This window comes from Eurosta solidaginis, chromosome 2 (assembly GCF_040869045.1).
Source record: "Eurosta solidaginis isolate ZX-2024a chromosome 2, ASM4086904v1, whole genome shotgun sequence".
NCBI lineage: Eukaryota > Metazoa > Arthropoda > Insecta > Diptera > Tephritidae > Eurosta > Eurosta solidaginis.
Window position 1 is genome coordinate 137,396,722 of NC_090320.1, and position 25,408 is coordinate 137,422,129.

General features: G+C 39.0%; 1 protein-coding gene across 9 annotated transcripts in view; it reads left to right on the forward strand.

Annotated features, from left to right (window-relative positions):
* The window catches only part of dpr19 (defective proboscis extension response 19), a 1,424,328-nt gene that overhangs the window by 536,746 nt on the left and 862,174 nt on the right, over positions 1-25,408 (forward strand). For all 9 annotated transcript variants that reach the window (XM_067766273.1, XM_067766275.1, XM_067766272.1 and 6 more), the window contains one exon: positions 13,049-13,194. In XM_067766273.1, coding sequence (XP_067622374.1) covers positions 13,049-13,194 — 146 coding nt within the window. The remainder of the gene's footprint in view (positions 1-13,048; positions 13,195-25,408) is intronic.

Consider the following 25,408-nt stretch of genomic DNA (forward strand, 5'->3'; position numbering starts at 1 on the left):
TACACATAGCTTCCACGGTACTGCGTCTTCACCATCAACTTGACTCTCTATTCTCCTGTAGAGCTTTCCGTCCTCGATCACATAGTCTGGGAATTTCTCCGGAGCCTTTCTTACCTCTGTAATCTTCGCTTTTAGCCACTTGCACTCGTCTTTGCCTTGCTCTACTGTCAACGTAGTTAGTTGCTCGTCCATCGGCTGTCTCGAAAGTGCATCTGCTACCACGTTTAGCTTTCCTTTCCGGTACTGTACGTCGAATGAGTATTGTTGTAGTTCTAGTGCCCATCTAGCAATCCGTCCCGTCGGACTGTCTATTGCGTTTAACCATTTTAGAGCTAGGTGGTATGTGATTACCGTGAACGTGTATCCCTCTAGGTAGGGTCTCATCTTCCTTATCGCCCACACTATTGCCAAACATTCTTTCTCTGTCGGGGAATAATTTGTTTCTGCCTTGTTAAGTCGGCGACTCGCATAAGCAATCACTCGTTCTTCGCTGCCTGATCCTTGGGTGAGCACTGCTCCGAGGCCAAAATCGCTTGCATCCGTCTGTAGGCAAAACTTCTTCGAAAAATCTGGACAAGCTAGTACAGGTGCTTGGGTAAGTGCGGCTTTTAATGCTTCGAATGCCGACTGCTGCTCTTCCGACCACTTCCACTTCCTACCTTTCTTTAGCATTGACGTCAACGGGTGTGAAACTTGTGAAAAGTCTGAGACGAATCTCCTGTACCACGATACCACTCCTAGGAATCTCCGTAGTTCGAGTAAATTGTTTGGGGGTGTCAACTCTTTGATGGCTGCTATCTTGTCCGGGTCCGTGTGAATGCCTTCCTTGCTAACGACATGACCTAGATACTTTAAACTTTTCTTAAAAAACTCACATTTTTCCGGGTTTATCTTAAGGTTTGCTCTTCGCAGCCGTTGAAATACTTCCGCCAGGTGTATTATGTGTTCTTCCAATGTTTTGCTCGTAATGATGATGTCATCTAGATATGCGAATGCGTAAGGTTCCAACTCTGGTCCTATAACGTGATCGAGTGCCCTCTAGAAAGTTGCTGGGGCTGAGTGCAGACCGAACGGCATTAATTTCCATTGATATAGCCCACGTCCGGGTACAGTGAATGTGGTGTATTGTTTGCTGTTTCTTCCATGGGGATTTGCCAATATCCGTTTTTTAAATCGAGGCTGCTGATAAACCGAGCACTTCTCAATCTATCCAGGATGTGTTGGATACGGGGTAACGGGTATGCGTCTGGTACTGACCTTGCGTTTAGTTGGCGGTAATCTCCATTTACCATTTTTCTTCCTTGCCAAAACTATTGGTGCGCTGTGCGGGCTTCTAGAAGGTTCGATGTAACCTTTCTCGATAAGCTCATCGATTTCCTTATTAATAATCTCTTGCATCTTGGGATTCTTCGGGTAATATCTTTGTTTTATGGGGCGGTCGTCTTTCATCACTATCTTGTGCGTGGCCACGTTGGATACACCTGACATTTCCTGGAACATTTGTAATTCTTTGTTGAGAAATTTACTCACCGACTCGTCTGTTATCGCAACTTTTAGGCTGTTATCTTTGTGACTTCTTTCATTTCTACTTTCGACCATTGTTGTACAAGTGACCGCATCCTCCTCCTGATTGTTTGTGTTCAAGGTTAGCGTTTGTTCTCCGCATCTCATCTCCATGTTCACCTTCGCTAGGTAATCCGTTCCAAGCACCACTTCGTCGACTAGTCCTGGTAGGATTAGCATTTCATTTCGCAGCACTTGGTTACTCATTCTCACTTCTACATCTACCGCTTCTATGATCGTCTTAGGTTTGCCATCTCCCAGTATCACTCGTGTTTCTATCGCCTTGAATATACCTGTCTTCAGCCTTCTTGTCAATGTTCCACTCACAAAGCTTCGCGTCGCCCCTGTGTCGATTGCTGCTACTACCTCTTTGCCATTCACCGTAATATTCGCCAAGATCCGGCCCTTTGTATGTCTTAACGTGTTTAGTTTTCCCGAGGTTGCGTTTGGGGAGACCCCACTCCTCGTTGCCAATGAGGTCTCTGGCCGTTTCCCTGCGTTCGTCTACAACAATTTCGTGTGAGTGTGCCTACTTTTCCGCATGTCCAGCAGAATTCGATGCGAGTGCTACGGCAACCGTATGCGACATGGCCGCCTCCTCCGCATCGTCTGCACGCCGTGTTTGTATCGATGTATCTTAGTGCCGGGTCTGATTTCTGGGATGGTTGTTTCTCTGTCTGCTGTTCCCGCTCCTCTGCCTGTATATATTGGTAACGTTCTTCTGGGCGCCTTGGTACAAATGGTCTTGCCGTTGGTCGCATCGGATCTCTGTCAGGGGTAATATTTTCATAATCTTCTACCAAACTTACCAATTCTTCCAGGCTGCTGATCTCGCCTCTTTTAACATACAGCTGAATTTCTCTGTGGGAGTTCCTGTATATGCGGTTTAGCTTTTTGTCTTCGGTGTAGTTGGCATGTCGCATCAACCCTTGTAGTGCTAGTACATAATCCTTGAACTTCTCTCCTGGTCTTTGCATGCGTGCCCGTATCTCGTCGTCCAACTGTTCAAAATATCTGGAGCTGAGGAAAAATTTTAGGAAATCTTTCTTGAATGAGTCCCACTCTTTCCAACTCCTGCTCGGGCGCCATATGTGACGGACTAATTCCTGCTGAGGTATGCCCAGTCCGTCCAGGGTTCCTATATTTGGTGGGGGAACCTATTCCGATGAAAATAAATAGACAAAGGAGTTCTGAAAACGTTATAAAGTTTATTTAAAAAGGGATCGATATCCTTAAGAGCTACTCCTATTCTTTGTCCCTGTCTAAATAAGAGTAGCTGAGGTAGAACCCCTCTGCTAGCTCTCCGTCAGTTGGAGTAGAAACCTCCTACTGAATATAAAATAATTCACGAAATGAAGTAGAAACCTTCAGGTCGTGTTGGTCAGTGGTAGAAGCCCACTGACTCGTATGCCTATCTCCTAGCTTCTGATCTTACAAGTTAATTTGCCGCCCTTATATACGATTTTCTACGCCGATGGACAGTTATTTCCTAAAAACAATTCATTGTAATAATTCCTCAGTTATAAAATTATGTAGGACTGCACGCAGGCAGCCAGTAATTTTACAATAACAATTATAAAAGGTGGAAATGCAAAAATCGAATTCTAGTTAACGCTACTTTCGCTGTTGTCTATTGGTACATACATACGCTTACATGCTAACATGCGTTTTCCCTCTTTCCATTATCATACATATGGTGGTACATCGGTATATATACATATATGCATATTTTCGATGATGTATGGCGATCCGCTATCCCGGCATATCATATCCAATTTTTTGGGAGCCCTAATATACATAGCGAACAATGTGCCAAATCTCGTACGTACGCTTGTTGTATGCCTGCCGTGTTTTCCAGTCTTTGCTTTACCTATCGAATTCGATCGTTTGTGTTTATGCGTATGTTCGCTGTCACTTGGTTTTGATGGTGCGTTGGCCTCGTTTGATGCTTTCGGCTTCTGCTTAGCGCGTGCGTTGGTGTGTCGTATGCTTGTACGTAAGTATGTAGAGAAAAGTCCCAATTAGTAGCAGCGCTTAGTTTGGCGACTTTTACTGCTGATCTTTGTTTATCCAAATTATTATGTATGTTGTATTTGTGGCTGAGTGCATTGGATGCGCAAAGGGTTGGTTGACCGGCATAATTTTATGTTTTTGTGCATTTCCATTTGCCTTCCAAATGTTTTAGTGTATGTTAGGGTGACCTATATTTGAAACTTATGTGGGCGAAAAATGTAAATATTGTGCTTGCGTGCAAAAGTGCGCAAGTCTGGTTTATCCTTCAATTTAGTAAATAATAATTCAATATGCGACCGCATGTATTTGTTTTGACGTGTAATTCATAAAGGTATAATTCATGTCATAAAAATGTATAAATGTTAAATTCAGAGTTAAATTCAATTCTTGTATAACATGTATGTAAGAAAAATGAAAAATAGGTATATGTTGTGAGGGTACAAAACCCTCGGTTTTGGGGTCCTCACAACACATTGCAGGGTTACACTAGGTTCATTTTCCTAAATGGTGATTTTCCCTTATTTTGCTTCCAAAGCTCTCACCTGAGTATGTAATGTTCGGTTACACCCGAACTTAGTCTTCCTTGCTTGTTTGTATTTGGAATTACAGATATGCAAGTATGAAATGGATATACCCCATGATGGATCCATGGAAGGAGTTGCCTAGATAATGAAAATGTATCAGCTCTATTCAGGTGAACTTGCACCCATCCTTAGTTTTCCAATTATTATATTGAATATTCAATTATTATAAACCGGTGTTAAGCTCACGAATTCTTAGTAATAAGAATAAATTGAACACACCATTAAAACAAACAAACACAAACTATTTTTTAATTACAAGTTGATAAAAGAAAATAAAAATTTTTTTCTATTGCACCCGTATATGAACTCGCTCGGTATGTTGAAGCTGTCTCGGCGTAACTGGTAAATTTTGGCCGTCGACCAGTGTAATAGAAGCTTTGAGCGAACCAAGCAAATATATAAAGTCTTCCTGGTATAGGGATCCTTAAAGTCCTTAGCATAACGATAAGCTTTCGGAAGAAAATAACAGATATGGTTAACAAAAGAAAAATGAGTATCAAATACAACACCAAGATAAACAAATTCATTGACTGCATTCAAGAGAGTACTTCCTAAATAGAAATGTGAAACAAAATTATTACTTGACTTCGAGAAAGACATGTGAAAACATTTTTTAACGTTTAGGTAGAGCATGTTAGTATTACACCAATCAACTAGATTATTCAGGTCACGCTGCAAAAGGAAAACATCTGAAGGACTATCAATCCTACGAAAGATCTTCAGGTCATCAGTATAAAGTAGAAAATTGAAAAACTGAAAGCAAGCATCAATGTCATTGATAAATAGAACGAACAAGAGCGGCCCAAGGATATTAACCTGAGGAACCCCAGAGGTTGCCACAAAAGTGTGCGAGTTACAATTCTCAATATCAACACAAAGGGATCTATTAGACAGATAAGACTTCAACCAACTCAATCATACCGAGTGGAAACCAATGAACTCCAATTTCGTCAGTAGAAGCTGATGAGACACCTTGTCAAATCCCTTGGAAAAGTCTGTATATATGGTATCCACCTGCGAACCGACTTTAAAGGCTGATTTGCAAAAGTTAGAAAAAGAAACCAAATTAGTGACTGTAGAGAGAGCAGAAACAAACCCATGTTAGCGCGGATCTATAATGCTCTTAACAACAAAGAAAAGTTTTTCCTTAATAATTATTTCGAAAAGCTTAGTGCGAACTGAAAGCTTGGCAATGGGTCTGTAATTAGAGACATCATTCTTATTTCCAGACTTAAAGATCGGCGTGATTGACGCGGACTTCCACCTGTCAATAAATCAGCCAGAAGATAGAGAAAAATTAAATATGTAGCAAAGAGGAATGCATAAAGTTGAGCTACAATGCTTCAGAACAAATGCACAAAGTCCATCAGGATCACATTTTAGCGAAGGCTCTAACATGCACATAGCTTTACTGACATCCTGCACAGATAATGACAGTGAACCGAAATCTATGCGTTCCAATAAGTATGAGCTAGGTGGAGGGTATCCTGAATAGTAACTTCATCTTCGAAATTAGATTTGAAAAATTCTGCAAAAAATTCAACAGTGTCATTTAGAGACTGTGATCAATTGTCATTGTACTTCATGCAAATAGGATTATTGGAAGAACCACGCCTGGACCGAATAAAATTCCAAAATGCTTTTGGATTTTCTTTCAACTCCTATTCTACCTTATTCATATACCTAGTATATACAAATTTATCAAGAACATTGAATTCCTTCACACTGTTTAAATACTGATCTCTAAGAGCAGAATTCGAAGAATCAGCCTTGTACAATTTTTCATATTTATTACGTTTGTTTTTCAACTTTTTGAGAGTAATATTGTGCCAGGGTAATTTATGCATTTTGGGGACTCGCCGAGGCACCTTATCAGAAAAAACCTGAGCCAACGTCCTCAAGAAAATCTCGAAACAGACACTAACATCATTAGACTGCAAAATAGTTTCCCAGGGTATATCACCAAAAGTATTATTTAGTTCACTAAAGTCAGTTGACCGTAAATTAAAAGAATGGTTACTTAAATCCGAAGAAACCGGGATGGAAACAATATTAACAAGTAAGGACGGGACTGTCATCGGCAGTGCCGAAGACTTAATACCTTTCATGAATGGGGCTGAACAATAATCTTATCCCGTTCGTAATCTCCAAATAATCGGATGTATAAGATAAGAAACATATAGTGAAAAGATCTACATACCTAAACGATTTTTAAGATGAATATAAAATAAAAAATGGCAAAAAACCCCCTTATCTGAACGATCGGTATGGGATATATATTATATATAGCTCCGATCGAAATGATTTTTACAGGAAATCTTCTATGATATATTAGAATATATCACCAAGTTTCACGTTTTTATATTCGAAACTAAGAGAGAAATGGCCGAAAATCTTTCTATCTGAACGATCGGTTGTATGGGATAGGTATATACTATATATATTACGCCGGGTCGATTTGTGGGGAAGAAAAATAACCGCCCATTGCTCTGTGAAAATCATATTCTAGGGATCAAAATAAGAAACTTTGCCGAAGGAACCATACCTCTAAAACAAATTCTGATGTCCCCCTCTTTGGGTCGTAGGGGAAAATTTTGTAAAAATCCCACTTTGAAATGCCTATGTTTTTTCTTTTTGGAGTTTATTTTTCGCTTTAGAAATTTATTTAGTCAGAACATATGTAAATGAAAAAATGAATTTAACTTAGTAATAGAAAAGAAATAAAAAAAAACTATTAGAAATTAGCGTTTTTACAACCCCCTTTTAAAACCAAGGCATCACTGTGATGCATTTGCATGTCGTAAAATTGCTTGTGTTGTTTTTTTAAGCCACCACAAGACACAGTAGGTAGAATTGAAATTGCCCCTACCCAAAAGTTCGACCCAAAGGGGGGGACATCAGAATTCCTTCGGCAAAGTTTCTTATTTTGATCCCTAGAATACGATTTTCACAGAGCAATGAGCGATTTTTAAATCGACCCGCCCTAATATACATATAGCTCCGATCAAAGTGATTTTTTCAGGAAATATTCTATGATATATTAGAATAAATATCACAAAGTTTAACGTTTTTATATTGGAAATTAAGGGAGAAATTGCCAAAAATCTTTCTATATGAACGATCGGTTGTATGGGATACATACTATATATAGCTCCGATCAAAGTGATTTTTTCAGAAAATGTTCTGTGATATATTAAAATATATATCACCAAGTCTCACGTTTATACTTTCTAAATTAAGGGAGAAATGGCCAAAAATCTTTATGTCTGAACGATCGGTTGTATGGGATATATATTATATATAGCTCCGATCAAAATGATTTTTTCTTAAAACCTTCGATGATATATTAGATTAATATCACCAAGTTTAGCGTTTTTATATTGGAAATAAAGGGAGAAATTGTCAAAAATCTTTCATCTGAACGATCAGTTGTATGGGATATAAACTGTAACGAATTTGCTTGCAAATCCTCTTATTTGCCCTTTTGCTAGGCTCGTATCGCTAAACTGTTGAATAAATAACTCCAATATTGAATAATGGAAAAATGGCCTTTATTAAAATACTTCACAATAACACTCAAAGTGTGCAACGAATAGCTTAATAACCAAACTGATAGCTTAAATGAAACTGACTTTCAAAATAATACTGCTATTGCTCGCTAGATATCGTCTTAGTCGTAACTGCTTGACAACTCAAATCAAACTGAATTCCAGTGCCTCTACATCTGCAGCCTTTTATACTCTCTGGTTTCCTCGTTCGCATCTTCTAGAATCTACTAGCATTGTCCATGTGCTCTCAAACTTCTCAGCTGTAACTACAATTGCACAATTTTATAGTTTTTCTCATTGCATACTTATAGGAGTATCTCAGATATATGCATGTGTTAGTGCATTGACTCTCCGCTGCTCGTATACGTACATGGTACATATATGTAGACGCAGTTATTGTTTCGTTTATGTTGATACATAATGATTGAATTATTGATGTGCATTCACGTCACTGCTTAGCATCGGCTTAGAGCTGGCAGCACTCCATAGTTTTGCTAATATTCGTAACAATACTATATATAGCTCCGATCAAAGTGATTTTTTCAGGATATCTTCTAAGAAATATTAGAATATATATCCCGAGTTTCACGTTTATACTTTCTAAATTGCGGCAGAAATGCCCAAAATCGTTTTATCTGAACTATCGGTTGTATGGGAGATATACATATGTTATAGTGGTCTGATCCTACCGGATCCGACAAATGTCTAATATAATACAAAAATACATCCTTGTGCCAAATTTCATTGAGATATCTCAAAATCTGAGGCACTAGTTTGCGTTCAAACAGACAGACGGACGGAGAGACGGACATGGCTATATCAACTCAGTTCGTCGCCCTGATCAATTCGGTATACTTAATGGTGAGTCTATCTTCTATATTTCTCAACGTTACAAACATCGGACCAAAGTTAATATACCATTTCATGTTCATGAAAGGTATAAAAAGGGTAATGATGAGCGGAACATGATGCGTATCAGGTTCCCACAACGGAAAAATTCTTTCATAGAGGCTAAAAGGCGAATTCTCGTCAACAAAAACAAGATCTAAAAGCTTAGCAAGTGCATTAAATACATTATTAATTTGAATGAGATTACAACTTAAGAGGCTATCTATAAAATTTATATAAAGAGTACGCGTAACATTAGCCGGAAACATAATACCATTATTTTGGAGATCTAACCAAGTAAAATCGGGTAAGTTAAAATCCCCGAGAATACAAAAATGAGCATCACAGTTACATTCGCAAATATTAACAATGTTTTCAATGCGAGAGTTATATAAGCTTTCCGCACTATTTGGTGGAGTATAAGATACAGAAGTGAATGTAGATCCAGCGGAACCGATTATGCGAACACAGAGTTGGTCAATTAACGAATCATTGTGTAAAAGTTAATATTCCGAGTAGCGTAGATTTCTTTTTATGGCGATGAGAACTCCACCTCCTTTCCGATGCCCAGTCTTTACAGAGTCCCTATCTTTCCGAAAGGTATGAAAAAGACAAGGATAAAAAAACTCTTCGTCAAAAAAGTCACTATTCAGCCATGTTTCAACGAGGACGAATACATCATAGTCCAAACGGGACGTTACTGACAGAATTTCTTTAGATTTTGTGCGCATACCACCCATATTTTGGAAGTAGCATTTTAGGGAGGTATCATCCACATTAACAGGAACATTAAGATAATTATTAGAATGAGATCCAATTGCACTACATGTCGCTGAATTTACCTTGGAAGAAACGAAATGGCCGAACAATAATATCAGCCGGCCACACATTTGGATTCAAAATTTTGTCATAGAAGGCCGTAGTAACTCCAAGCTTGAAGTTCACGCTCTCTAAACTATCCAGCGGAACACCACTTTTTAATATGGTGCCAGATATCAAGGCATCAATTAAGCTGGCGCCTAGAAAACTGCTGGTATTGGCCAATAGGACGGAGTTATTCTATAACGTATGTCCTGGCACCTAATTGGGGTTCTTCCGTTTGGTCCTCAAACAAATTCTGGTAACACTGTGGACACATTCAGCCTATGTGAGATCTTTATTGACCGGCTAATTAAACCTAACCTAACCTAACAGGTTTTTACTTAAATTGTAGCAGTGCTGGAAAGTTCCAATTGATTATTAGCTTGGGTACCTATAATTTAGGCCCAGACTTAATATTATTTGTCTACACTTTTTCACGAAATTTAACATTTCTGTCACTATCAGTGTCAATGGTATCCCTTACGTTCATCCCTCAAAGTAAGGCTTTCGTTAGTAAAATATTGTGATGGAGGACACGAGATTTCAAAAGTTTATGAAGTGAAACAGCTGTGCCAACAAAAACTCACACTTATGAACAAATATTATTCCTACACGCTCATCAACATTTCTACCTACAGTTAGTCACAAAATTGAGTATACACCATCCCTTTGAAAACTAAATAGCTCACCTGTAAAAAACTATTGTTGTACATAAATATTTTTCATTGCATTATGTTATAAAGCAGCTCCGAGGTTGTTATGCAAAAATTAGATATGATTTTAATGCATGTTTGAATAAGTTAAAACGAAAATTTGTACGCAAACCAAAAAAATATCGCTTGAACTTCACCACAAAATTGAGTACACACTTGCAAAAAATAACAATTCTCTCGTCTTCCTTACATTTTAATAATCTTCAAAGTATTTCAAAAACTGTCATAAAGTTTGTGAAAAATAATTCAGTTTAGTTCGATAATTTTTCGGGAATGTAAACCTCACGAAAAGAAAAAATAATGGAAATAAGAAAATTAGTCATTGAATTGTGTTTTGAGGGTAAATCCTATTTTGAAATCGATGCAACTATTAGAAAATTATAAATAAGTAGAGGTGTGAAGGAACATTGCAAAATTACATAGAAAGAGGCCGAAAAGTTGTTTTCCGAACGTGATGAGCGAAATATTGTCGGGAAAGTGCAAATAAATCCGAAGAGTAGTGTACCAAGACTGACTCAAGAGCTTTCTAAAACCATGAAAACTAAAATATCAACAGCAATAGTGCGTCGAATCCTCCGCAGGCATGACTTACGAGGACGAATCGCTCGAAAAGAAACATTTGTCTTTGCTGTGAATAGAAAGAAAAGACTTGACTTTGCAAAACCTTATGTTGACAAACCCCCAAGTTTTGGTAAAGCGTAATGTTTACTGATGAAACGAAAATAAATATTTGTGAATCAGACGGGTGAAAAATTGTTTGGAGAAGGCCAAACACGGAGCTACAACAAAAAAAATTTGGATCCGTATAACACGGCGTCGGCTCAGTAACGTTGTGGGGCTCTATGGGGGCTAGTGGCGTTGCATGCAATTTATTAAATCCATCATGACAAAAGAAAGCAACCTAGGTATCGATTCCTCGGCCAATGCAAGCGGTTTTCGATGCAGCAGGAGGGCCTACCAGTTTTACAAAAATGTATCGAATTATTTTTATAAACTGCATTAATTTTATTAACTGTATAATTCATTTTGAGACATTTAATTCGGGCTTTATTTTAAGTTTTAGTCCATTATACTATGTTCAAACAGAAAAATAAATTGAGGCTATTTCGATTTAAATTGAGTGGTGTTCATAAAACTCTATTTAGCTTACACAATAGTAATTTGATAGCTGGTTGGCTCATCTCTACAGTAACAACATATCTTTGTTGAGACTGTCAAAATGTGCGTGTTGGTATTACGTGAATGGAATGGAATGAAAACATAAAACTTTGAAATTTTTGTGTGTTGTAAGAAAATGTGTTCAATGTTTTGGTTTCATTTTGATTTTGCCATCTTCTTTTGACAATCCCTACTCCAGTGAAATGAAAGACATAAAATCAGCTGATGAGATGAGCCAACCATATAGTTCAGCCATGCGTAACTGACGTTTAAATATACTCAATAAACACATTTTACAATGTTGCATTTGCAATTTGAAACAATTTATTACGCAATTTTTTTCAAATTGGCAATTTATTATTACAATTTATTATATGACAAATTGCGTAATAAATTGCCCAAACAGTATAAATTGCCAATTTGGTGTGTGTTTGAACCTAGTATTACGCATTATATTGTTTGCAATTTCAATTATTGTAAGCTTGTATTTGGATAACAGAATAGTAGTCTATTTTTATGAATTCGAAAAAAATAAGAAAGCCCATTTGTATGCTCAATTTTGTAACTAACTAGAATTTTTTAAAAAAGTTATAGGTTACAACAGAAACTTTCACGTTAAAGGTCGCCAAATTATGTATATGCGATTGATAGGTTTTCAGTGCATTTTATATGAGCTACATTTAACTTTTTAAAAATTAACCAGAGCATTTAAGCATTTTCGCTCATATAAATTGCACTAATAGGATGTTACACACTTTGCTGATACTTTTCGCGAAAATTATTGTTATAACTTATATATTTTTTACACATTCGGGTTCAGCATCTTAAAATCTATATAATTTGGAATTAAAAAATTGATTTCGGTTTTATTTTACAGTTAAAAAACGTCTAAAAAAATTGCAAATATTACGCTTTTAAACACGTTTTTCAATACTAATTTTTGAAACTTTTATTTGATTTTGCCTTTTTTCATATTGGAAACTTTATGAACTTTAAGACAGTATTTGAAAATTCCTCAGATATAATAGGTAATTTGTAACGATATAAAAATTCGTTAATATAATTTGTAACACAGACCAATATCGTAAACTTCATTCGTACTTTAAGTGAAAATGTTTGTGTGAAGCGATACCCCATTTTTACGTATTCGAACTCAGCATATCAAAATCTATTAAAAGGATTGATCTATAATAGAAACATAGTGCGGCGCCCCAATATACATGGGTCTAATCAAATGTACATGTGGCGGCCACCGTGGTGTGATGGTAGCGTGCTCCGCCTACCACACCGTATGCCCTGGGTTCGCACCCCGGGCAAAGCAACATCAAAAATTTTAGAAATAAGGTTTTTAAATTAGAAGAAAATTTTTCTAAGCGGGGTCGCCCCTCGGCAGTGTTTGGCAAGCGCTCCGGGTGTATTTCTGCCATGAAAAGCTCTCAGTGAAAACTCATCTGCCTTGCAGATGCCGTTCGGAGTCGGCATAAAACATATAGGTCCCGTCCGGCCAATTTGTAGGGAAAATCAAGAGGAGCACGACGCAAATTGGAAGAGAAGCTCGGCCTTAGATCTCTTCGGAGGTTATCGCGCCTTACATTTATTTATTTATTTAATCAAATGTACAAACGTTTTTATTTTTGTGTGACGGTTTAACTTATCCATTCAGTGATATTAAAACACCAACTAGTGAATTTTACCAAATAAAAACTTTTACCTTTTTCAGACTTTAGTAAAATGTCCCCAATAAAAAACCATTTTGGGGATTCTAGTCAGATACATTTCACTACCAAAAACAATACCAGAGTTACTGCGCAGAAAGGAGGCTTAGCAATATTGCCATGTGTTGTCAAATTAAATTCACCAGCAACAGTAAGCAACAGTATAAAATAATTCATAAGAACATTCTACATCAACTCATTAAATCTCGCAACTGCCCTGCAGAGCTCGTAAATCGCGCAAACTCATATCGAAATTCTCTTTATATAAAAGGTTTCCATGGTGATGAGGTATCAGCGAGTTTGAGTGAGTTGCCTTATTTTTTGTTTTTTTTTTTTTTTAAGATAAAATTATTTATATCTGATAAACTACATAGTGTGACACTGTCGAGACATGTAGCTCAAGTTTCATTTTCTATGGGTTTAATTAACTTTAACTTAAACTTTATTTCTGTTGATTCCATGAAAAACGGACATTTTTGCGCTTTCAACAGTGTACAAGTGTTAGTTTCGCGTAAAGACATCTCGCATACAACATGACTATATAAAGAAAATCCGTTATATTTTGTTTGTAAAAGAACCAAATTAAAAAACCGAAAGTGTTAACTATTTTATTTTAAATTTACTTTTTAATTTCCGATCGTGGTGGACGAGTCCCAATAATTCCTATATACACTGGCTAAATATAATAAAATTATAAATTTTTCTCTAAGCTTCTCTAACTCCTGCATTCTTTGACAAGCACTAAAAATTATATCTTGTCGCGTCCGAACCGCATTATACATACAGTGAAATTCCTTATAACCGGACACTCACCGTCGCAGTGTTTTTGTCCGGCTATGGGAGATGTCCGCTTATAAAGGATGAAGTCACAAAATATATACCACACATATAAATTGTATTGTACATAGTTTACTTAAAAATTTTTGGAAGTAAATAATATTTGCATACTTTAGCATTACAAATAAATACATATACATATATTAGGGCGAGTCGATTTAAAAATCGCTCATTACTCTGTGAAAATCGTACTCTAGGGATCAAAATAAGAAACTTTGCCGAAAGAACCATACCTCTAAAACGAATTCTGGTGTCCCCCAATTTGGGTCGAACTTTTGGGTAGGCGCAAATTTTGAAAAATCCCACTTTGACCCCTTTAGAGTGCTCCAATCGAGTCCAAATGTATGACCGACCCCCACTAACTTTGGAGGCCCGACCCACCGATGCCAGTGGCACACCCCCTGGAACCCCCCTGGGGGTTCACCATGCAAACATTTCAAAAAATCGCCGGTTTTGCACTTTACATGAAAAAATCAGCTAAATGGCTATGTTTTTTTCTTTATTTTTATTTATTTATTTATAATAATATTTATTATTATCTCTTAAGAAATTTATTTAGTCAGAACATATGTAAATGAAAAAATTAATTTAAGTGAGTTATAGAAAAGAAACTAAAAAAATTCAAACAAGTCTTTTTTACTTTCAAGTCTGGGCAATTTCGCACGGCTCTCTAATGTCGTCGCCATAACAGCCTCTACATTTTCCGGTATAACCCGTTTGGAAACGCTAGCTAGCAATTGAACACGTCGTTCCATTCCTTGTATGTGTGATGGAATTTTTGGATCATTAAACGGTGGATCATCTTGGTTTAAATATTCTTTCAATGTATCGTACGGAATGCTTCGCGTGAATGGTGGTTCAAATACGATATTTATATCATTCAAATTGATCATTTCCGTATAACTTGTGCAATTAAAGTTTATATCTGGTTTTTTACAAACTCTAAGTTCCATTGGCTCGTCAACATCGGTTCGATAGCGTAGAATTTTCTTGATGGCACAGTCGCGCTTTTCTTTGCTATCATCAAACAACATTGATAAAAATATATTTTCCGAATGCGCATAATATGAATTATCTTTAATTACTTGATTGACAATTTTGCGTAAACGAGGTTCTAGAAATCCTGACCAACCAACGAACTTGAAAGAGAATGCACTGCCGTACACGACATAGCTGTAATACTTGATATTGAAGTACATTGGCAGATAACATTTAATTATAAATTCAACCAGAATTCTTAAATTTGCATCTGGATTTTCCGTTTTCACATATAATCGCAATAATCTAGCGGCCTTGGTGAGCCACCGAGAATGTACAATTTTCCCTGGTTTGATGTTAGCCAGATCCACCGGAACCACGCCCCTAGAAATTGCATGGGCCATGTCGTATAATTACTTCGAATCGGTGGAAAATAAAATTTTTTCTGGAGCAGGGGGCATATTTTGCAACTCAATTTTCTGGAAGCCGTTCACCACCTAAAAATATATCATAATAATAAAATAATTAAAAACGGTTGACAATTGCAATAAATAAGTGATAGCAATAACTTACCGGAAGAGTTTCACAAGTTTCGATTTGACGGCTCAGTTTTCCGGTTGCCGATCTTGGTCCAGTGCTGGTTGATTTATCCAAAGCTTCAAACAAATACCGAAACGGAAGTTCGTTGAAGTGTAGAAGGCAAACGAACCAATGCAATGGTCTTTTTAACAGCAATTCGAATCGTCGTATAATTCCACCGTGTGGGCCAGTGTTTGTTGGCTCACCGTCAGTGCATATTCCAATTAATGCATCCAGTGATATATTTTTATCGCTGAAAAAACCATTTAATTTGGTTGTTTTGTATTCACCGGTTTCATGTTTCAGTCTTACCTAACCAATCAATTCAGAATTTGGTTCTCTCAAAATAACAAGATGAGGTTCTTTTACCATCCTAGTATGATACTTCTCATCAAGTTTATCTATCGTTACAGTATCATCTTTTCTGCCATCGAATGAAAACGCTAACAAATTGGTATCATCTAACCGTTTGCGAAGCACTTCTTGTCTGCATTTCTCTTTTGCTCTGCTAAATTTCGATTTATCCATGATGAGAGGTTTAAAATCTTGCAAAAGAGCGGATCCCAATGCTGATGCTACTCTGTCAGGCACACCAAATCTGTCACATACCAAGGCAAAGTTAAAACAATCGTATCTCTCTGTGTATTGCGAACTTGTGCTTCTATCCATATCTTCTTGAACCGGTGGCGGTGCGTATGTTGAATCATCGGGATCTTAGTATGTTGGCATTGATGACATAGAAGTTGCTCCTTGCTCTTCAGTTTCCATCATAAATGCATCCATTGTTAGTCTTCTCTGATTATGTTGATCGTGCATGAACTCTTTGAGGTGTTCGGGAACCCAGCCGCATGCACATGGAGCTGCCTTCAAATCGCATTTACATGTTCCAATATAAAAAATTGTTTCCAGAGATTTTACATACTCTGTAAATTGTTGGGTGTTATTTCTTCTCTTGATTTGCTCTTGATACTTGTCAAGCAATTTATTCAATTTATTAAATACACTTTTTTTCAGCATTATTTCCATACCAAGTTTTTCTCAAATTCAAATCAACTTATCTTGTACTTGAATAGTGAATGATTTATGGGAAAACTTTTTTTGTTCTGTTTTAGCACGTTCGCTTAAGTAAAAATAATATCTCAAGATATCCAGATGGGTTGGTAAATTAAGATCAGTTAAATCAGTAGAAATACCAAAAACAGTAACATCATGCTTGGATATATGACTCATTGGGGTTTCGATAGTTTTTGATGTATTTGCTTCATCTTGTGGTGTAGAGGATGGAATGGTCACTTCACATATTATTTTTTTGAAATATTTTTTTATCTGAAATTAGCACTTCACACTTTGAGTTCTTCACAACGACTTAATGCATTCACAAAAACTGTTGCGTTATATATGGTCTACGAGACGAGGCAACAAGAATGAAATGGTAATTTCAATTATACATGCTGTGTCTTGTGGTGGCATAAAAAAAAACAACACAAGCAATTTTACGATCTGCAATTGTGTCACATTGATACCTTCATTTTTTAAAACGGTTGAATAAAAAAACCACACAACTATATTTACGACATGCAAATGCATCACAGTGATGCCTTGGTTTTAAAAGGGTTGTAAAAACGCTAATTTCTAATAATTTTTTATAATTTCTTTTCTATTACTAAGTTAAATTCATTTTTTCATTTACATATGTTCTGACTAAATTAATTTCTAAAGAGAAAAATAAACTCCAAAAAGAAAAAAACATAAGCATTTCGCTGATTTTTTCATGTAAAATGCAAAACCGGCGATTTTTTGAAATGTTTGTATGGTGAACACTCAGGGGTGTTCCAGGGGGTGTGCCACTGGCATCGGTGGGTCGGGCCTCCAAAGTTAGTGGGGGTCTGTCATACATTTGGACTCGATTGGAGCACTCTAAAGGGGTCAAAGTGGGATTTTTCAAAATTTGCCCCTACCCAAAAGTTCGACCCAAATTGGGGGACACCAGAATTCGTTTTAGAGGTATGGTTCCTTCGGCAAAGTTTCTTATTTTGATCCCTAGAATATGATTTTCACAGAGCAATGGGCGATTTTTTTGTCTCCCCACAAATCGACCCGGCCTAACATATATCGATTAAGTACATTGTACAAGTCTTTACATTTCAATACTAGTTTGATTACAAAAATTGAGTATTGCTTGATTGCTTAAACATTGATTGCTTTAATTTAAATTGTTCATTTTCAAAGTGACTCTCGATATTTTTAATGTGCTGAAAAGCTACATATCTATCTACTCGTTTTGTGCAAATTGTTTCAAGCGCGCAAAAAGTTTTAAAGCCTCATTATATGATGTTATAGGCTCACCTCTTTCTTCGGAAAATTCATCGCGTTATCTAAAAACAACATAATTTTTCGATTCTGGGCTTTCGTTCTTCGGTTGAACTGCTGCAGCCATTCACTAATTACTTCTCGAGTCATCCATGCTTTTTATTAGACTTCCAATCCACTGGTAGTTTTGCGATTGGAACATGTTTAAAAGATCGAGGAGGGGCTGCTTTACCTATAACCAAAAGAAGCTCCTTATCTACAGCCATCTTAGCGCAGAACAAAATTGTGAATCTTTCTTTTGATAGTTTACCGCCCCCGCATTTTTCGGATTTAAGAGCGGGGGTTTTGTCAGGTAAGGCAAGAAAGAAAAGTCCACTTCCGTCTGCTCTGTAAATGTCTTGGGGCTTGTAACCGGTCAACAGAGATGACAGTTTTGTCCTAAACTGTTCGACACCATCCTGGCTTGCATCTGCAACTTCACCAGATACGCATTTGAAAGCAAAGTTATTATTATCACTATACTTTACATTTTTGCAACTCCACGTACTGATAATTTATCTTTTTCGAAAACATTAATAATTTCCATTTTTCTTTAATAGAAAGTAACTTCTTTTTCGGCGCCATATTATTACGAACTTTGATTGCAACCATTCGCATTCAACTGACTTAACAAACTGTATGGAAAACTATCCTTAATTTGAAACACACGGCTTGAATGTGTGCATACATGTTAAAAGGGGAATCACCTATTTCATTTTTATAATGAACAACAAAGCTTGCTTGTGATATTTTTGAGGTTTGTCCATTTATGAAAATTTTTTTTTATGTAAATGGTTTGAAATACTTTGTCAGCGTCCGGTTATTAGAGTGTCCGTTTATTAGGATGATATTTGTATGAAAAAATGAATGCAAAACCTGTGTGCCCAAAATTTGTCCGGTTATTGGAGCTGTCCGGTTTCAAGGACTGTCCGTAATGGGGAATTTCACTGTATATGGATATGTGTAGGTACTTCAGAATTTAGGGTCCACAAAGTTTTTACGGAGTGAAGCATTCTAGTAGTGCCTTGCAAACGTAAGAATATGCATTAAATCCACTTCCGTGCTAATGTCGACCCCATTGTCCCGAACTTAGCTATATACATATATGTATATCAGATTTTTTTAATTTACTAGTAAATTCTGTTTTCAACGATGCCAGAGCTAGGTTTTGTTTTTAACGATTTCACATGAAAATAAAACAAAAAATGAAGTCTAAATTCGGGTGAAACCGAACATTACATACCCAACTGTACACTTGAAATGCTGTTGTTATTTGTTTTGTGTGCTTAATAGTTTTACAAGGCTGCACCATAACACATATATGTATGTACATATGGTTCTATTCTGAACTAATTTGTCTTCAAGTTATGGCTCCCGAAACATAGAGAATTGCTTAGTCATAAAAGGAGCGGTGCCACGCCCATTTTTTTAAATTTGAAGTTTTTCCTGTTTATTGTTATAAATCCACTTGGGAAATGAAATTCCATTGATACAAAGCTCTTTTTTGCAAAGATATAGCTTATTTTATTCATCCACGACCCTTTTAAAAATCTTTTATATAAAAGTGGGCGTGGTCCTTAACCGATTTCGTTAATTTTTCTTCAAAGCATTCCTTATACTAAGGGCAACCTCTCTGCCGAATTTTGTTACGATAGGTTTAACGAATTTTGATCTATGATTAATAATATGTGTAAAAATGATTGTATCACAAGTGGGCGGTGTCACGCCCATTTTAAAATTTTTTTTTTAATTTTTATCAAGAGTCTCAATATCAGTCCACTCGTCAAATTTCAACATTCTAGGTGTATTATTTACTAAATAATCAGGTTTTTGTGTGTTTCCAAAATGTTATATATATAAAAAGTGGGCGTGGTTATCATCCGATTTCGCTCATTTTCAATACCAATCTATTATGGGTCCAGGTAAGCTCGCGTACCAAATTTGGTGAAGATATGTCAATATTTACTCAAGTTATCGTGTTAAGGGGCAGGCGGACGGACCGACGGACGGACATGGCTCAATCAATTTTTTTCGATACTGATGATTTTGATATATGGAAGTCTATATCTATCTCGATTCCTTTATACCTGTACAACCAACCATTATCCAATCAAAGTACAAGTACAGCTGGGTATAAAAAGCAATTGACGAATTATTGCATATAAGTAGACACAGTTGTGCAATTGCGTGAAAATGCACCACATCATGAGCGACATAAGCAAATCACCTAAAAACAAATATAGCAACCAACAGACGAAAGCATCCTTACAGCGACGTAAAATACCACTACATTGCGTGCGGTATGCAAGGGAAAAAGGGCTATGCGTCGACGTGAAACCGTTAGCACCGGATCGTCAACTGTACTAATAAAAAGCCAGTGCAAATATCTACATTGCTATTTTCTTTTGATTTTTATAAGGTTTTGAAATCGTTCGTTGCAGTATATTTGAGGGTTAGATATGTATATTTGGAAGCTTCTTAACGGCAGATATAATGGTAATAAATTTTATTTTTGGAAATTTAGCAATGCCTATAGTAAACAGCTCATTCGAAACAAAACTGAAAAGGTACTTAAAGCGCAAGTTCCGAGCTTAGGTGAAAAATTACTAAAAGTATATCTAGGTTAGCTCCTTCATTCTTCCAAGAAAGTAGCGAAGTAAATCAACCAAAAGAGAACACATAATATAAAGATGGAGAAAAACAGTTGAAACATGACATATCTTTTTTCTGCAACAAAATAGCGTAAGGGCAGAAAATGTAGGAATCATAGAAAATAGTCACACACGTACTTTATAGTTGCATTTAAAAACTTTTGAACTAAGTTTTCTTAGCTTTCTCAGTGAAATGACATGCTATTACTTATGGTTTAAATGAAAATCACTGGCGCATAGTCAAGGTCAAATTAAAGTAGATTCTAAAACTAGTTGCGACGTTTTTGTCAGATAACTCAGAGGAAATTATGCCAAAAGTCTGCACCTAACTTTAACGGTAAATCTCAGAGAACTTGTAAATAATAGCCCATTGAAGAATTTGTCTCTTTAACGCCCTATATCAGTATGCGGTAAGCCGTACTTCAACCGAATTATGAGAGGGAGTTTTTGTAGAAAATTTTGAGGCAGCTTTTATCGGTTGGGTGGTAGCTACACATTTTTTGTTCCCATCTAAAAAAATGTGTTCTCCAAATTATATACGTGAGTTTCCATTTCTACGGACGCGATACTTTTATGCAAAACTTTTGTAGTTTAAAAAAAACTGCCAAAGTTACGATTGGGTTATTATATACAAAAAATTCTGCAAGAAGTAAAAAATATAGTCAGACCCATTACAAATAAAGAATGTATTGGTAGAGGCCAGATTGAGTCCAAAAAGAGCGTTTAGGTCGCGACATTTTAAAATTGCAAATTGTGAGGAACTACATTTTATACAATATCCTGTAAAATTTTCCCACTTGGACGACGTGGCGGATGCCTTGATAAACCCGCTTCCTCAGCTCTGGCTTTCGCCGAAAGCTCGTCGGTTTGACTATGGGAGACCGCAGTGCTCTTCGGAATACACCAATCCCCAGCTCACCCTGACCCGCATGCTTGCTCGAGATGGTGCAACGCCGTCTTCAAATCTGCACCTACGAAGTATCGTGCAATTCTTGGAGGCGACGGTGTCCAGCGACGAAGCCAATACTTTTGGTAAGCTGGCCCGACCGAAAGCCCTAGGGAATATGTAACCTCTCCCACTAGCTAGCTGGGGGAAGGGTGTGCGGTTGTGGCACGAGTCACACTTAGATTTGCCTGGGCGTCGGGGCGGCAGCCTTCGGCCCCCTTCCCCGCACAATGGGGCTACCGCTGTGCCTTTGAGGTGCACTTCCCCTCCGCCCACGGATCGATCCACGGTGTCTACGCTGGTGCAGTCCTCTCCTCCTTGACCACCTTCTATCTAGCGTGCAGACATGGAGGCGGGGTTGTCCAGCGGTGGAGACAGCACAGCAGGTCATCGACCCGTCCAATCTCCCCAAGACAGCCGGTTTTACGCTTCCCAAGGCAGCCGATTCTATGCATCGGAGCGACTCGGGATTTTTACCGACCAAGGGGTGTCATTTCGGTGTAATACAGCCTATACCGCCAAAGACTACCCCTGAAGGAACAAATTGCCGCTGCAAAGGTAAAACCCGTCACCGGTATTCATTCCCTTCCGCATACGCCCTGTTACGCGCTCCCGAGCACACTGCCGCCGCTGGCGCATCCTCGCCCATCTGGTGACGCCACTGCTACCGCCGAACTGATCCCTCCGCTGCTACGATGACCGTCGTTCGTCCGCTACCTTAGCTCTTTCTGATCTCGCCGCCGCTACGACAACCGTAGGCCGTCCGCTACTCTACCACCGTCAGTGCGAAAAGAATTACAACAAGCCCCAGCACTGCCGGGGCGGATTCGACGAACACGCCACCAGATACAATAAACACACATGTTCCTTATGGTACTGAAGCTGAATACCGACTCCCTCAATTGGATTTATTTACTGAAAAAGATAGGCTGATAGAAGAGTGTAAGAAGCATGCAATTTACGTGCAGGCCCAAACCGTGCCGATCTGCGCCGCATAATGAGCACGTACATGAAATCAAAGCGGAAGTAAAAGAGGACGAAGGAAAAGCAGCTAAACTACCAACACCGAAAGTAAACGTTTTGGATATCACCCCTACACCCTCGACCAAGCGATCCCCACCATCTAGGTAAAAAGTCCCACTGGTATGCGCGGGAGAGATATCTCGCTCCCCCGAAACAACACGAAATGAGCGACGAATAAATCCCTTGAGAGGGTAGAGGAGCTCGCCGATTGTTACCGCATCAACATCGACCGGCTCCTCCCGACGCTGCCGGAAGTTTTACGTGGCAAATCACTCCAATAGTACCGCTTCCGGGAACAAAAAAGCAATCAATGGAGCGACTTTCGAGTGGAAGTGCAGAATTGTTTCTTGCCACTCAGAAGAGGCCATCTGACAACGAAAGCAACAAGGCCATGAAAAAGCCAAGGACTTCATTCTCGCACTGGAAACGCTGATCCGCCAGCACCAATGTGTAAGGAAAACTACCCCGAACGAATCTACGATGGCCTTCGCGTGGAATATCACCTCTTCGATAATTACAGTGAGCTTAGGACGATCGATGAGCTCCTGGAACTAAGGGAGGAATATGACCTGCTAAAAAGTTAGGAAGCGAAACAGGGAAAAGTGGTGGTCCACAGTCTGTATCATCTTCAAACGGCGTGCGATAATAAGGAGTGCTGCTGGCGCTGCAAGGAACGCGGACACAGCTTTGCAGTTCAAGGGCCCCTTGAGAATGTCCTGCTCTAGGTGTGGACAAGACAACATCCTCTCCAGGGACTGATCATGCCCCCCGATAAACCAAGCCGCCAATAATAAATCCAGGACGCCGTCAAACGTTATTTATCACATAAGCCAATGGAGCTACCATCATGCGAACCCACTGCCAAAATGCAAGCAGATGGCAGATTCTACTCACCAGTAACCATCCTCTCATATGTCGATGAGTCAGTGAACCTGGAGAGGAGCAGTATCCAACCAGCAGATCAGATGTTTGTCTATAGCTCGAACTCCTACCTAGCGAGGATTATGTACCCAGGACGAACGACTAACACTATGATGTCCGTCATCCCGAACCTGGCAGAACGGATGATCTTAGGAATGGACTTTATACGGGAAAGGGAAGTCATCCCCACGTTCGATGGCCAGCGGTTAGAAGAAGTTACCTTGACCAAGAGATCAACCGGGCTAGACACACTGTGTGCAATTACCAGCCGGGAATACGTGACCTATGGCCGAAACTTAGAGCAGGAAAATTTTAAGACGTACCACCAAAGGTGATCTGGCGCAACCTTTGGCCCAAGTACGCAGCTTAACATTTGATCATCCTCAAGCATAACCGTCCGCTGAATCAACGCTACTCCCCCCGTAATCAGGCTATGCAGAAATACAATTTCGACAAAGAGCACCGAAAGTATGGTATCCCACGCGCTCTCCCGTTAGCAATTACAGCACATCGAATCAGACAAGCTGGGCACAATAAACAGCCGTACCACCAACTGGCATTACCAGATTACCAGATTTTCAATAACCGACTCTTCCGCCACACCCCTACAAGGAACCGGCTACCACGGTTACCGCAATTGAAACTATGCATTCCAGCCGATCGACGAGAGGACGTTTTACAGGAATTCCAGAACACTGCTGCCACCGGTCATCTTAGGATGAAAAAAACGCTGAAAAGAGAGCACCTAAATTATTACTGGCCTGGAATGTTCCGCGGCGTACTCAAGCACGAGTGGAAATGCATTAGGTGTGCTAAATATAAAGTTGAAGAGAAGCATCCGGCGAGATTGAAAGCAACCACACAATATCCGCGGCCATGGCAAATAGTAATCGCCGAATTTGTGGGACCACTACCGCGTTCCAAGCAAAGGAAACTCCTCGTCATGGTGGATGAATTTCCTACGTGGGTGGAATTAATCTCTGTGCGCCAAGCAATAACGGCAAGCGAGTTCAAAGTGCTACAATAAAGGACCATATACTGATTTGGCTGTTCGAAAACCTTCCTCACCGACAAGGGTAAGCAATTCGTCGGAAAAGCGTTTGCATTATTCCTGAGCGAGCACAGACGAGCATAGGTTCACAGAAGCCCAAGCACCTTATGAGAATCCTGTGGACCGAACCAACCGAGTCATCAAAACCATGGTACCTCAACGATCCAAGGACTACCACCGCATGTGGGATCAGGAAATTCCACAAATCGCATTTAAAATAATATGCTCAGCAAAAAGGCCAAATAAAGCGGTTCCAGAACGGGTGTGAGCATCCAACCGAGCCAAAATGCAAAGGGTACCAATTTTTTACGGATCATCTATTACCGAATACCTGATAGAAGATAGGATCACAACTCGCTTTCCAAGGCAGCCGGTTCTATGTACGGGAGCAACTCGGGATTTTTCCCGACCAACGGCTGTTCAGTGTAAACCCATTTAATTTGTTGCGTCCCTCCCACAAATTGTCATCCTCCCAGCAGATCCTTGCAGAGGGACTTCGCCATATTCTCCTGCTCCGAGAAGGTATCGAACCCAATCTGGCACCTTTATCTCATCCCGATACAGAGAAATGGTTTTGCTGCGTTTGTCGGATGGTCACACTCTTTTCAGTGTGTCACGTCTAAGGGATGGTTGCACCGGACGGGGTGTTCTGGGCTAAACCCCAAAACCCGTAGTCTGCGCCTTAGCGCCCCTCTCACTACCCCTCACTATGGTAGGCACCTTCTGGTTAGTGTGAGGGCATAGCCGAACTCCATAGCGCCCGACCATGAGGCGGAGCTGTTTAGGACTGACATCTACGCCTTTTCGCCTCATAGGAGGGCGGCGGGATGTCGGTGACCAAGAACTGCCAACCCCCTAATCCAGGGTGTTATGCGGACCGTGTCTATTGGACGATTTGCAGCTAGGGGATAAATTCGGCTGTATTCGAACGGAGCCTTTCCGACAACGGGCCACCTCGGAAAGTATTTATGGCCTTACCACAGTAAAGGGCGCTGGTGTGGCGGACGGTTCTTTCCCCGTATATACTACT